The 16,236-nt window shown below is 37.3% G+C and overlaps 1 protein-coding gene across 1 annotated transcript in view; it reads right to left on the minus strand.

Annotated features, from left to right (window-relative positions):
• Positions 1–221: 221 nt before the first annotated feature.
• The window catches only part of LOC126822214 (ryanodine receptor), a 66,058-nt gene continuing 50,043 nt past the window's right edge, over positions 222–16,236 (minus strand). Inside the window, exons 21-35 of the mRNA XM_050550959.2 lie at positions 14,312–14,416; positions 13,423–13,526; positions 12,813–12,899; positions 11,438–11,597; positions 10,855–10,928; positions 9,901–9,992; positions 8,162–8,246; positions 7,794–7,914; positions 6,997–7,093; positions 6,043–6,120; positions 3,936–3,994; positions 3,188–3,252; positions 2,275–2,379; positions 1,235–1,354; positions 222–447 (exon numbers count right to left, since the gene is read on the minus strand). Of these exons, the coding sequence (XP_050406916.2) occupies positions 222–447; positions 1,235–1,354; positions 2,275–2,379; positions 3,188–3,252; positions 3,936–3,994; positions 6,043–6,120; positions 6,997–7,093; positions 7,794–7,914; positions 8,162–8,246; positions 9,901–9,992; positions 10,855–10,928; positions 11,438–11,597; positions 12,813–12,899; positions 13,423–13,526; positions 14,312–14,416 (1,578 nt within the window). The remainder of the gene's footprint in view (positions 448–1,234; positions 1,355–2,274; positions 2,380–3,187; positions 3,253–3,935; positions 3,995–6,042; positions 6,121–6,996; positions 7,094–7,793; positions 7,915–8,161; positions 8,247–9,900; positions 9,993–10,854; positions 10,929–11,437; positions 11,598–12,812; positions 12,900–13,422; positions 13,527–14,311; positions 14,417–16,236) is intronic.

Genomic DNA, 16,236 nt, shown 5'->3' on the forward strand with positions numbered 1-16,236 from the left:
AAGGCGTAATTTTTAGGCCTTCCTTTATAGTTATAGGCCTGTTATATTTCCCTACATTTAAACGTCCTGGTTTCTGTCTCATAAATAAGGCATCTGAGCGCGTTATTTATAGGCCTTCCTTTATAGGCCTGTTATATTACCCTACATTTAAACGTCTTGGCTTCTGTCTCAAGAACAAGGCATCTGAGCGCGTAATATATAGGCATTCCTTTATAGGCCTATTAGACTGTTGGGTTACCGATGATAGGAATGTTAGTTCTACCTGCTATTATTTTACTGCCACGTTCTACAGAAGCATCACTGATGTTAGCATCACTGTAATTATCTTGACTACTAGATATCTCCCCACCTGTCATGTTCTCTTCTTCTATATCTGTATCACGATTCCTCAGATTCTCCAGATTCATCCTCTTCTCCAACACAGCCTGCGCTAAACTTCTATCACGTCTGCAAAAACATATAATTATAACAACAATATCTATAGAGGGAAATTTTGCCGGGACAGTGGATGGTGTTTCCACTTACTTGCATTCAATTCTTTTATGTGCAGGCATATGTACAAGTGTGACCTCAATTTTACATCCCATCCGTCCTGGACCACCAACAAGAGCAAACCAGGTTACTTTCTCTGTAAACACTGGGATCGAATCAGGGACCTCATGGTTAGTGATCCAGCCTCTAACTCACTGAGCAACATCTATAGTGAAGCCCTTCTATCAAATATGTATGTGTGTTATTACATATTGGTGCAATCCATATAGAGCAGCACCCAGTGTATACAACTAATTACTGATTATCAAATATAGTGAAGGACCCGGTGTATAGATAATTACTGATTATTAAATATAGTACTGGACCCAGTGTAAAGATAATTACTGATTATCAAATATAGTGCTGGACCCAGTGTATAGATAATTACTAATTATTAAATATAGTGCTGGACCTGGTGTATATAATGGCAGATAATTACTGATTATTAAATAATCTAATTCTAAAATAATAATATCAATATTTACAAATAATCACTAAGCCACAATAAATAATAATAGAAAGTTCCAATTAAGTGACGATAAAACCCCCACACTTGATAAGAATAGAAGGGCTGAAGATTCCCTAAGACAGTGCAGGCAGGTTCGGATCTCAGTGATGCATCCGGGGATGAGCAGGAACCAATCCGTGTAAATAAATCCAAAAAGTAGTATCAGAGACTTTTTGGATAAATAATAATACATACAGTGAAAGGAACTCATCTCTGCATTTCACTGGAAGACTGAGTCTGAAATACTCTAGACGGACTTTTTCCAGTGTACCGAACGTCTTGGATTGCACTTTCAGACATGGTGTCACATTGGCTCTGAAATTACAAAATAATGATGTACATGTAATGGATAATAAATAATGTCAGTATTATTACAAGAGACTATATCTCCATTGACACCTTTCATTGAATCATGTGCAATTATATTTTCTAATTCCATAAATATTTTTACATACAATCCTATATTTAAACTGTTTCAATGGCATTTAGTAATTGAACTAGAGTATACAGGTCACAATTCTATGGAATACAATTACTGCTTATTACTGAGCGACGTTTCGACTAGGCTTCTCTAGTCATTATCATTGCTTGAAAATGACTAGAGAAGCCCAGTCGAAAAGTCGCTCAGTAAAAAGCAGTGATTGTATTCCATAGAATTGTGACCTGTATAATCCTATATTTGAAGCATATCTATGATAAAGTTGAAATGAAAGAGAGAGAGTGAGAGATGGGGTTTAACGTCCACTCGACACAAACTAGGTCATTTCGGGACTAACATATGGTTTAATTTTATTTCAATAATTCGCTTGCGCACAGAGGTCTTTAGCAGTTTGAGAAAACCCATGAGATTGGACAAGCAACACTACTCCTTTCAATTTTCATGTATCTATTTACCATATTTTTCGGGGTACAAGTCGATACTTTTTTTCGTCGAAGTCTGGCCTTCGTCTTATACTCCGCTTCGACTTATGTATGGATGAAGTTACCGTCTCTCGACGATGCCGCACACACTATCGTCTAAAACAAAGCTACTTTAAGTTACACTATTCCAATAGAAATATTTGTAGACGTTTCTTTCGTCTTATATACCGCTTTGATGGAGGTCCGAAAAACAGTAAAATATGACGATTGACTTTTACTCCACATCGAGTTAATACCCCGTAAAATATGGTACTGCATTCATGTCTTTATTGTCTTGTGTAGTTGTCCTGTTTTGACTAAGATAATAAACTTACCCTCCTGGTATTCTGTTGACCTGTATTTGGGGATCATCAACATCTAACGGGTTAAATAATGGCTGACCTTTACTGTACCATAAAGGTAATTGTCGAGTCATGTTTCTGTAATACAATAACAATCATATGACGTTAAAGACGTCATTTGTCATTTGAGGGATTTTCAATCCCTTGGAAACTAAATTATGGAAATTGAATCTCCCCCCCCCCCCCAAAAAAAAACATCAGTCCAAGAGTCCTCCAATTCCGTTTAGTATTTACAAAGATATGAAGAAATCAAAAGAAATTACGCAACATTGGTCATTCTCTTCAGACGATATACTCCTGTCAAAAGGCAACACCTAGTAACTCACGTTTTTCTTATTTTGAGAAAACAAAGGAAAACGTAATGAATGAATATTAAACCCAAGCTTATGCAATGATTTGACTATAGAGTTACTAGGTTTTTCTGTGGCATACTAGGCAAATGAAGGAAGTTGCTAGGTTGTGTCATGGGTGTAACTGTTTACAAAATCAAAAGATTGGAATATCTAGTACAACAACAGGAAGCACATACCCTAGTAACTACAAATTTGGTCCTAACTCAATTTTGATAAAAAAGTGAGTTACTAGGTTTTGACTTTTGACGGGAGTACAAACATGCCAACAGTGCCTATAAATGTTGGATAAAATCTTTAGATAGGCTTCCTTTAAATCGAAATAAATCCAAGCATGGATATTATCTACCGTGGTCACAAAAATGTAACTAATGATCAGCAGTGTAAAAAGAAAACTGGATATTAAAGCCCACTCAACATTTGGGACTAACATATGATAAATCTGTTAAAATGGGAGTTTAAATCCCACTTAACATATGTAGCTCAGATTGGGACTAAGATGATAAATCTAGCTAAGTGAAGACAGAAATACTTACACACAGAATGGTTCATAACCTTCTTGTAGACCACAACATGTAAAATATTTTAATGTGTTCACATCCTGAAATTTCAACAGAAAGCAAAAATTATCATCTATAAAAGAGGTCATTTTAAGGACTAACATATGGTTCAATTTTATTTCAATAATTCGCTTGCACATAGAGGTCTTTTAGCAGTGAGAGGAAACAGAAGGACTCAGAGAAAACCCACGAGGTTGGACAGGCGACCCTACTCCTTGTCAAATACAAGTATATTTTTTTTCAAAATAAATACAATTCATCTTTGCATCTGCAAGAAAAGTAAATTTAGCCAGTTTCGTTATTCATTCTATGACATCTTTGTTAGAATGAACTGCATTCTCAATCTGATTACAACACAGATCCTATTTCGTTTTGTTTTTATAGTTCAAAATTTTGTTTTACTAGTCTTTACTACACTAGGATCTGGAAGAGTTGTTATCATTGATGTGTTCTGAATGACGTCAGGGATTAGCCAATGAAACGATCTGTTACAGCGATCTTTAGCTGTGTTTTGCAAAGAACTGTGGATAATCCACTAGTAACATCAATGCTGATTGGTTAATCAAATGTCTGACGTCATAGGGTCAAAAGCCGCTCGTATGACCTCTGACGCGACCTATCGCTACAACCGAAAGTATAAAAAATGAAACGAAATATAGATCTGTATTTCAATCAGATTGCTGTATTCTTTGTTTTTAAAGATGATATCGCTAAGTGTACATACCTGTCCAAAATTAAACTTTCCTTGTTGATGAGCTCCCATAGTCATGGCTGGTACATAACCTAAAAATATAATCATATTCAACGGTTAAAGTACAAAGTTAAAGAATGAAAATATAATTAAATTTTATGTTCTTGGCTGAAAATATAATTATATTCAAAATTATGGGCTAAAAATATAATGATATTCAAAGTTATAGACTGAAAATATCATTCTATTCAAAGTTATAGGCGGGGAAAATATAATTATAGACAAGTTATAGGATGGTGTAGAACCATGTCCATTGTCCAGGTAAATATTTCCCTAATACTTAGTACACTGAATGGCATAATCTTGCAGATTAGTAAGATATTAAACCTCATTTCATTTTCATTTCTCCTTTGGGACATCAATATAGCTTGATTTGTCATACGGTTGTGTGTGCGTGAAATTTCCTTATTTAAAGTCTGCTTCCACTGAAGTGATATTGCTGACAAGAATTGCTTGAGTAAAGGGGGTTAGCTATACTATTCAAAAAAAGTAGGGGATATTTGATTTTTAAGTGTTATTAAAGTCACCTAATGAAACTGACGAAGAAACAAATGACAAAATGAAATGAAGTTCACATTCTTCGATTTATTCCAAATGATCGTTAGACTAAGTAAGGCACAGACTGACCATTATAAGGGTAAAATGATACCCGGGGTCAAACAGCAAAGTTACCACAGCATCACAACCAAGTCAGTAACGGGTAAATCCTCCTCTGTTTGCCAAACAAGCATTGATCCGACGTGGCATACTCCTAATGAGACGTCTAAGGTCATTTTGGTCCAGATTGTCCCATTCCTGTTGCAACGCAGCAGCAAGTTCTTGGACATTGGCAGGACGTTGTTGACGTTGACGTAACCTCTGTCCAAGCATGTCCCAGACATGCTCGATGGGGGAGAGGTCGGGACTCAGTGCTGGCCAAGGTAATGTGGTGATGTTCTGTTGTTGGAGGTAACCTGTAACGATCCTGGCCCTGTGACATCTTGCGTTGTCATCCTGGAAGATGAAACGGCGGCCATGACGTCGTGCGAACGGCACAACATGGACTGCCAAGATGTTGTCCCGGTAGTACTGGCCTGTAACACGCCCTGCAACAACATGTAAAGCCGTTCTTCCAGCAACAGTGATGCCTCCCCACACCATAACAGAACCACCCCCAAATCGATCATGTCTGATGACGTTAACGTCTTGGAAGCGCTCGTTTCGACGACGCCACACCCTCCTACGTCTGTCCAAAAAATCAACAGTGAACCTTGACTCATCTGAAAACATCACATTGCTCCAGCGTCGATTATCCCAGTGTTGACGATCCCTACACCAACGACATCTTGCCTGAATGTGATGATCTCTCAAACAAGGGATCACGCGAGGACGTCGGGCGCGAAGGTGACCCCTATGCAGTCGATTCCGAATCGTCTGGCCACTCACTCTCACACCAGTGTCTGTTTGAAGACGAGCGCTGATCTGATTTGCTGTGATGACACGATTTCTCAAGGCCAAGGTACGGATAAATCGATCCTGGGCTTGAGTTGTCGCCCTTGGTCGACCTGAGCGTGGTCTGTCCTGTACAGATTGTGTATCACGGTATCTGGACCATAGCCTGCTTATGACAGACTGAGAAACATTCATCGTCCGCGCCACAACCGCCTGTGTTGTGCCGATCTGTAGCATGCCAAGGGCAAGTAACCTTTCATTTTGGGTAAGCCGACGCATATCAAAATTTGTTTTCTGGTCACTAAAACAATTAAACTGATGTTTCCACCCTGGAATTCAATGCCACAATGACAGTAACATTCAAAGTCAGAGTCGTGCAAATCTTGGGTTGGACCCCCATGATGATCCCAAGCATCACCTGCATTCCATGCGGTAGCTATTGGTGCGTTTGGGCGTCACATGTAACTGGAAATGTTTCTTCTGTTAGGTTCTATAGTGACTTTTTTCGTAGTCATTTGCATATTTTAGTATTATGCCCCCAAAATCAAATATCCCCTACTTTTTTTGAATAGTATATAATGCTGAGTTTAATCTGTGGATTAGACAACATGTTATAGTTTAAACCATTTATGTCAAGACTATACTCTACCTTCTGAAGGTTCGATGTCCCTGAAAGCGATTTCTTGTCCTAAAGAATCCATCATTAATTCACCATTCAATGAGAAAGCTGGAAATAAAAAAGTATCATTACTTAGAATAGTAGACTGACTGAAACCGAAATAGCTATACGATTTTCCTAATGAATTTAACATACCCTGTCCAATCCCATGGGTCTTCCACGATATCAACACCCACTCGACACCCACTATATGTCATTTCAGGACTAATATATGGTACAAATTTACTTCAATAATTCGCGTGCTTGTAGGGGTCTTCAGCAGTTGGAGGAAACCAGGGGGCCCGGATGAAAACCTAGGAGGTTGAGCAGGCGACCCTACTCCTTGTCCAGTACAAACTTGGGATCAAAGTCATGCCACATTAGACCACTGGACCACCCAGCCCTCCTGAAGTACAAACTTCACGTTTGCTTCAGAAAACATAACAAGAAACAAAATAATAAGCATCCCCTTCCCGACTTGTTGAAATATAAACTATGTTCAGTAAACAAAGATATTAAACGTGGGGGGTTGGGTGGCTGAATGGTTAGCACGTGCTCGTTCTATCATAAGCTCTGTTTATTGTGGGGATGGTCTGATGTGTGTCCTTTAGATCATCAGGTCTGTCATTAAGTGGGGGATGGCCGAATGGTTAGCACATGCGTGTTCTATCATAAGTTCTGTCATTGAGACAAATGGTATGGTTTTGATTCCACGGTTGTACGTGACAAGGAGAAGGGTCACCTGTCTAACCTCGTGGGTTTTCTCCGGTTCCTCCTGTTTCCTCTCACTGCTAAAGACCCCTATGCGCAAGCGAATTATTGAAAATTGAACCATGTATTAGTCCCGAAATGACCTGGTTTGTGTCAAGACGTTAAACCCCATTTCTCTCTCTCTATATTAAACTTATCACATAAGAAAAATTGATTGACATATTTTGTACTTACAGATGGTCTTGTCATGAAGATCTAACAAACAACCAATCACATCTCCTGTCTGCCATCTTTTACCATACGGATCTGATCCATGGTTCCATTTCCTCGCCTGAAAACAGAAGCAAAATCATTCCAGGCAAACTGTTCACCCAATGTAGAAAAGAGAACGGTAGCCATGGTGGCTCAGTGAGTAAGACACTAGCTCATTAACCTGGGCGACCTTCGGCTGCAAGGATTCTCATACTATAGTTCAACCTGTGGTCATAACCAGCCATACCATGCGATACAGCATGGTCGGGATAGTTCAGGCTGTAATCGCAACCATAGTCTACATCCAAAGGTTGCCCAGGAGGTCCTGTGTTCAATTCCATTGTTGGCCAAGAAAGTTCTTCAGGATTTTTCAGCGCCGTTTCCTCTTGTCAGTGGTAAAAAAGAGTGTCTGGCAAGGATCAGCATCTAGTCATTGGGAAGGGACAAAAATACAAGGTCCTCTGTACTTATTGGCGTTTACATAAAAGAACCCTTGGCAGTTGAAATTCGACAAAGAATAGAAGGGTAACCCTTCCCCTGGTAGCATACCACCATATGCTCCACACAAGTCTCGCTATCCGGCATTACACTGGTTGACCCAGAAGTCATTGGTCAAATGAGCCTTTAGCAGAGGCTAGTGTGGACTGCAAGGGAGGACAACCCTGTTTGGTAGATTGGCATACCGCATGGCATATGTCCGTATTCATTAGCCTGGTTTATGCAGAAAAGTAGGAAGTTCAACCTCATTTTATTTCAATCATGAAATAGGTAAAACTCACCAAATATCCATCAAATACATAGGATTTCCCATCCATTCCTAGTTCATCACCAGATTCTGCTGATTTCTTGGCCCAACCAATCTTCATATAACCTGTTGTTAGTACCTCCATTTCATAATACCTACCAAATTACAATCACCAGTATTAGATCGGTCCATGATCAAGATTTAGACTAATTGCTAAGCATAATCTTCAAGAAGCAGAATTTTTCGTTCAAACTAAAAATTTCTACTTAAAGTTCTTTTTCTGGGCATGTGCAGAGCTTCAATCATCATAATTTCAAAACAATTTAAGATATGACCTTTTTTAAAACTTCACAACTCACTGACTGACATTGTTAAACATTCAAAGACTGGCACATTTCTTACCATTTTCCGGATGAAACAGCATAGGTTAATTCAGCTCTGAAAGTTCGAGTCTGGATTACTTTTTCTTGTGATTCTCTAATTAAAGCTGTAATATTGAACAGGGATTGTAAACAAATAATAATAACATTTAAAATACAGATATGACGTCATCTTTTGATGTTGGCGTACCATTATTTCAAATAATGGTACGGGCAATGTGCCAAGCGTACATTATTTATACTAGTTAAAATTTTGGACCCATGTGACGAATGTCATTGCAAAGGACGTGTGAGTGTCTGTATTTTAAGTTGTTTAATGGTCTCAAGCTTAAGACATTGCGTAATATATTGAAACAACAACTCGTGATTAACTTCACTCATGTTGTTTCAATATATTACGCAATGTCTTGCTCTCGACCATTAAACCACACTTAATCAAAGCTGTCACATTGAAAATGATCATAAACAAATAATAATAAAGTTTTATGTCAACAATCAATCCATTCAAATAACATACAAAATGCTCTGATTAAATTGAAAGATGTTAACTTGTATGATCTATAATATTAATAAAATCCGAAAACATTATAGACACCTTACAGAAATCAAATTCTGTAGACAAAAGGTTATTAAGCTGTGCTAAGTTTCTATTAGACTGTAACGGTGTGCTAAGTTTCTATTAGACTGTAACAGTGTGCTAAGTTTCTATTAGACTGTAACGGTGTGCTAAGTTTCTATTAGACTGTTACAGTGTGCTAAGTTTCTATTAGACTGTAATGGTGTGCTAAGTTTCTATTGGACTGTAATGGTGTGCTAAGTTCCTATTAGACTGTCATGGGGTGTAAGTTTCTATTAGATGGTGTGTAAAGTGATCTAAGGTGGTATTAGATTGTTAAAGTGCACAATGGTGAACTATCATGGTGAGGTATGGTGTGCTAAAGTGTCTTAACGGTGTGCTAATGTGACTGAAAGCTCTAAAGGTTCATTCATACTACATCAGTATACGTAACTGTAAATACGTGCGTGAATACGTACTGCTATACTTTAGTCATTTTTAGAGAAAGGGTTGAAATAGAATTCAACACATATTGCGCACAAAAACAACTGCGTCCGTTAACCCGGATTGATTGCTCCCAGAGCGTATTTTTGTAAAGTGCGTCCGGCATTTCGGCTAGTGAGCCGAGCTTTAGCCAATCAGTGAGTACTTTCCCCTGATTACATCATCTCCCCAAATAGAAACTCAATCTCTGACAGACAATTCAGTCTTGAAAGCCGGACATTTTCGCGTTTTCTATTTGAAGGGCAAAACGCAGATACGGATGCGGGTGCGGATACGGATACGTTTATGGATACGGATGTAGTATGAACCGAGCTTTATTGTTAAGCTGATAGTAAATGTGTTAAGTGTAGGGGTGAGGGGTGTAAAGCGATAGTAAATGTCTTAAGCTGATAGTAAATGTGGTAAGTGTAAGGTGTGAGGGGTGTTAAGCTGATAGTAAATGTGTTAAGTGTGGTGGGGGAGGGGTGTTAAGCTGGTAGTAAATGAGGTAAGTGTGGGTGTTACGCCGACAGTAAATGTGATAAGTGGGAGTGAGGGGTGTTAAGCTGATAGTAAGTGTGTGTGTGGGCGGGGGGGGGGGGGGGGTGTTAGGTTGATAGTAACTGTGTGTGTGTGGGAGGGGGGAGTGTTAGGTTGATAGTAACTGTGTTAAGGTTGATTGTAAGTGTGCTAGCATGTTAGTATCAAGCCAAAAAACAAACCTGTCATACCACTTTCTCCTGTTTCACTTGTTGGTGCCTCTAGAGCGTAACCATAGGCTATCAATGTCTTTACTGTATCACTCGTTGTGTTCCTGGATGAGAAAAAAACAGGGAATTTCAACAGAATTCATACGACTGGCCCCCGGATCCATTCACTTGATTTAATATTTGCTGTTTATTTCTCAAATGTGTGTGCAGTTTGTCTTGTGAGCAGATTTGTCTTATGGGTCTTGTTTTGCCTGGAGTGCAGTTCTCCTACACTTACTACTATATAAAAGTATTTCAATAAATAGTAACCATATATATGGAAAGGTCACCACTCTGAGAGCAGGCTCATCAAAACAATATAAAAGTATATTAAAAACACTTATACGGATATACTACTTCTGAATTTATTAACATAATGATATCTGTATATGTATCGAAACGTAGCATGTTAATAAATTCAGAAGTAGTATATCCGTATAAGTGTTTTTAATTTGTGAAATCTACCTCTATATGTCTTATAAGAATTAATATAAGAGTATTTCAATAACCATTTTGTTATCTGGGTAATATCTAGTAACCATATATATGGATAGGTGACCACTCTCGTATCTGAGAGAAGGCTCGTCGGAACAATATTCATATTGGGTGGGCTGCCAGCATAGCGAGCCAAAATGGATTCACGAGGGCTTATGCTTGAGAAAATTTTTAAACTAAGGTAAGAAATACTTGCAAAGTATTGGAGGTGATGAGCTTGCAAAGAAAAGAGCATCAGTGGTTATATTTATGTCTATTTGCAGATACAGCGTTGAGCACTGTTCACAGAAGGGGGAATTTGACGCAGGTTGTGCCTGTTCTAAAATCCGTTCCATAACATTCTTATATATATAAAAAAAAAAACATTCTTGTTTTAATCGTTTCAAATATTTGTGATCAAAAGTTTATTCTTGTTTAATTCATTTCAAATACCTGTTGGCTTTTTTAATAGATTCATCCACTTTGTTGTAGGGTACAAGATGTGGACTTCTTTTCTGAATTGGATCCTTAAAATAAAATGGCAAGATGTTAAAGATCCATGACAATTTGAAATAGAAATAAGTGTATGTCAGGTTAAAATAGCAAACTACATAGCCCATCTTCATTTACCCTGCTGGTACAGAAAAATAGTATGTTAAACCTAATTCAAATAAAACCCCATCAAAGAACAACCTGGTCATCAAATATACAACTTGCTATTCAAGAACAAATCTCATATCGTGTAGTGATAGAGCTTTCTCTGTAGCAGCACCAGTCCTTTGGAACGACCTACCTCAATACGTGATTAAATATTGTATCTTTATGTAAATATTGATTGCAAAAAAATGGTAAGAAAAAAACATTATACATGAAAAAAGAAGGAACTATTCTAGAATTCAAAAAGAAACTCAAGATTCATCTCTTTTACTTTAATATAACATAAATTTCTGTGACCGACAACTCAACGCCATTGAGCAGTTTAATGGCTAATAGGAGCTATATAAATACATTATTATTTAACAGATTTAAAACTCACCTCACATAAACCGTAAGTCCATCCATGTTTAATTCTGTCTCTAGCCCAGACATTGTGTGTATTTTCAGCTAATAGGTTAACCAATTCCTCCATTTTATCGGTTAACGTAACCACAGATAAATCTAACGGTGTTGGTTTATAACCATTACCTTGTAAATAGCTAAAAATAAAACAGATAAAATTCTAAGATAAAAAGATAGAAATTGGGTTTAATGTCCACTTGACACAAACTAGGTCATTTCAGGACTAACATATGGTACAATTTTATTTCAATAATTTGCTTGCGAGTAGTGGACTTTAGCAGTGAGAGAAAAAACATATCGGCTATGATGAAATTCTAGTGTCAAGGTTGCGAAGTCCCACGCATCCATAATTTTGACAAGGAATACGGTCGCCTGTCCAACTTCGTGGCTTTTGTCCAGATCCTCTGGTTTCAAAAAACGGAAATAAAATTGTACCCTGTGTTGGTCTCCCCTTAATTTTTAAACTTTCATGGTTTTCAGTATTGGATATGCTAGGTTCCCAATATCACAATTCGTGCTGCGATTGAAATCATGGTTTTAATTGCGGAGTAATTGTGGTGATCCTATCAGATTTTATCATATATTGAGGTCAGTCTTAGCAATAGTGTTGATCATATCGAAACGTATCCGAACGTATTTTGCCGTAGCAGATCGTGGACTCAATAAGGACAATCCTATCGCAACACGTCGCACAACAGTGGGAACTTGGCATAACAGTCAACAAGTCACTTTAACAGTTGTTTGGTGCTGAAAGGATTCATCCCACTACAATCTCTGATTGTATATAGATGTTTGTCTTTGTTCCATATTTCGTATATATATATCTTCATTGCACTATGGTTGTCATTCTTTGCTTGATAAAGACGAGAGAACCCTCGTTGAAACGTCACCAGAAATAAACCCTTCAAGTAACTTGTGTAAGACACTGGCTCGCTAGCCTGGAGGTCGGGTGTGCGATCCCTGCATTGGCCGAGAAAGTTCATCGAGATTTTCTGCCGTGGTTCCCCCTTGTCAGTAATGCAGGACGGAAGGCCTGACAAGGACAGCTGTCTAGTCCTTTGGATGAGACGAAAAACCGAGGTCCCGTTTATACATTAGAATGCACGTAAAAGATCCCTTGGCAGTTGGAATTCGATATAAGAGTAGGCGATAGTGCCGCTGCACGGGCAAAATTTCCCTCTTAGCACACTGTATGGCATATGCCCGTCTTCATTAGCCCAGCATAGGAACAGAACAGTAGGACGTTAAACCCCATTTCATTACATTTCAAGTAACTTGTATTCCATATAAGTGTGTCATGTGTTAAGTCAGTTTAAAAACTGTTGATTAGAGAGTGATTATAAGTGACTTACTTGTTAGCTAGTTTAACTGTTTTCATCCTGTTATTCTGTTGTTGTTGATGATCAATGGTTATATGATATCCTAGTGCTAATAATGTCCTGTAAATAAAAATATACCAATACATAATAAATTTCCACAAGAATAGGTCTATGGCCGAATTCACAAAACATTCTCGGACTTAAGTTAAGAATTTACTCAACTTCCAATCACTGATTATGAGAAATATTTTTGATCCGGAAACACAAAACTTTGCACATAGTTTCTTATTGATGTATTTGATACATTAAAACAACAAAAGTTTTATAAAGGGCTATATTCTAGTTAAAATAAGGCAAACAGTTTGGAGTAAATTCTCAACTTAGTCTGAGAATGCTTTGAGAACTCGGGGGCCAGATAAATGCTATTTTGAACACATGGTTATATACATATACCATTACATAATAATAAGCTTGACTTGTAAAAATCGCCTCAAGAATAGGTTGGATAATGGTTATTTTGGATACAGACAAACTAAATATATTTTATAAAATTCACATATTATATTACAACAGATAGATGTAGATAATGATGACTTTTTATTAAATGTTCTAGACACTTGTTCTTTGTTCATGCCAATCTTACCTGAGAGTTTCAAAGGCTACTGTAACAACATATTTTTTCTCAGACATAGGTAGACGTTCAAAAGCTGTTAGTGATGGATTTTTCTTGTTTTTTGGATCACGTTCCTGTTAGGAAATACAGATATAAATATGACTTTTGTAAAGTTTTGTTAGTATAACACTTTTAGATGTATATCAGTAATGTATATACCATATCAATATATCACACCTTTAGATGTGTATCATATATCTGTATACCACTTTTAGATGAGTACTATATATAAGTATCACACCTTTAGATGTGTATTGTGTATCAGCATAACACTTTTAGATGTATATCAGTAATGTATATACCATATCAATATATCACACCTTTAGATGTGTATCATATATCTGTATACCACTTTTAGATGAGTACTATATATAAGTATCACGCCTTTAGATGTGTATTGTGTATCAGCATAACACCTTTAGATGTATATCAGTAATGTGTACACCATATCAATATATCAAATGTGTATTGTGTATCAGCATAACACCTTTAGATGTATATCAGTAATGTATATACTATATCAATATATCACACCTTTTAGATGTATATCAGTAATGTATATACCATATCAATATATCACACCTTTAGATGTGTATTAGCATAACACCTTTAGATGAGTACTATATACAAGTATCACACCCGTAGATGTGTACTGTGAATCAGCACAACACCTTTTATATGTATATCAGTAATGTGTACACCATATCAATATATCACACTTTTAGATGTGTATTGTGTACTAGTAATGTGTATATTATATTACACCTGTAAATATATATTGTATCAGTTTATAATACATTGTAATGTTTACAGTGCAATAGTAAAATTTATGATGTATATGATAAAGATCTGTACTCACATCTCCATGGGACCAGCCCTGTTCAATCTTTGACATTGCCCATAACTCATGTAAATTCTCGGCCAACTTATCTCTTACATTTTCAATATAAGCAGGAAGCTGGATCTAAAATAAATGTCAAAATATTAAAAGATATATAACACTATTTGCACTAAATAGTTGGCAAGCTCTATACCATTAAGAGTATGCAAAAGTATTTCCATCATTTTTTCTCGATTGGTGATGTCTCAAATCATGCTTATTTTACAAACAAATAACCCCCTTTATTTTTCAAGATGAAAGATGTTGTAAAACCCTGTGTCTAATCTGATCACCGAGGAGAGTCTGAACTATAGTCTCAATGAAAGAGGTTTAGTCTAATTTGTTTTATAAAACCCAGTGTCTGATCATAGTTATAGATCTTGTGGACCCCTGCTACTGAGGAGAATCCGAACTATAGTCTCAATGGGAGCTACTGAGGAGAATCTGAACTATAGTCTCAATGGGAGACACATATAAATACAATCTAAAAATGTTGGTTTCTCCATAACTAAATTGGGATGTATAATGATAACATTTAAAATACAGATGTTATGTCATCCTTTGATGTTGGCCTATCATTATTTCAAATAATGGTATGTGCAATATGCCAAGCGCACATTTTTTATACAAGTTAAATTTTGGACCTGTGCGACATATTTCATTGCAAAGGACGTGTGAGTGTCTGTATTTTAAGTTGTTTAATGGTCTCGAGTTTAAGACATTGCGTAATATATTGAAACAACAACTCATGACTACGTCACTTGTTTTGTTTGGTGCAATGTCTATTTTCTGTCTTGTCAGCAAGTTTATCTTGTAGATTTTTGTTTTACGTGTAGTGCGGTCCTCCTGCACTTACTATTAACCCTTTCACTGCATATACCCGGTAGTACCGGGTATTATAAAATGTCGGTAAAATGCGCGTACCGGGTATTACCGTGTACTCAGTAAAGCCCAAGCTAAAATTAGTACCGTAACTGCAAGTGCCATCTATTGTATTTTCTATACACTAGAACATATTTTCACGTGTTTCAAAGCGGCAAACCGTAAAATGGTGGAGTGCATAGTGACAACGTAGACGATGCACTCTCGACGAAGTCGTGAATGACGTCTTGCTGCCCAACACGTGGACAATTTCGAGGCGGGTGATACACATAATTCGTTTCCAGTTACTTGATAATGATAGTAGTCAGGACAGTGATTGGTATTATGAAGTGTGTGATTTATTGCGCGACGTTCCGCCCATGGCTAGCTATGTCTCTCGTGCATGATGAACAAGCCCAATGTGAACACGATAGCCCTGTGTCTGCAGTAGATTCTGACAATAATTCTGATGTTGATAATAATGCTGGCCTGCTGGATCGTAAAAGACGTAGGCAATTCCTGAGTCCCGAACGTGTCGATCTATTGACTGACTATCTTGAAAATGATATGGGACTTGGGGATGAAAGTGAAAGTGAAAGTAAAAACAAGGTATTGCAATCCGCACGTGGTCATGGCAGCAGGAGACGTGATGCGCGTGTTCGTGACGGCATTGCTCATGGCTGCTATTGATATTTTTGTTCATTTTATATATCTTTATCAAAATCCAGTGAAAAAAACAATATCTTTTAAGTATTTCATGGAGAAAAATTCGTTTTCGTGTTAGCTTTAGTGAGAAATGAGAAATCCAAAATGGCCGCCATGACGTCACGTGACTACATTATTATGCAAATTTCCAAAATTCTATTTTTTCCTCTTAGCCCAACCTCATGCCCACCCCAACAGACAAAAAGATCTTTCATAAAAGCTTGGCGTTCAGTTCCAACCTCCCTTTTTTCCTCAAAAAAGGGTCTAGCACAGGCAGTGGATTTACGTCTAGCATTGAAAGGGTTAATGTCTCGCTCTTGACCATTAAACCACACTTA

Source organism: Patella vulgata, chromosome 5 (assembly GCF_932274485.2).
Source record: "Patella vulgata chromosome 5, xgPatVulg1.2, whole genome shotgun sequence".
NCBI classification, from domain to species: Eukaryota; Metazoa; Mollusca; class Gastropoda; family Patellidae; genus Patella; species Patella vulgata.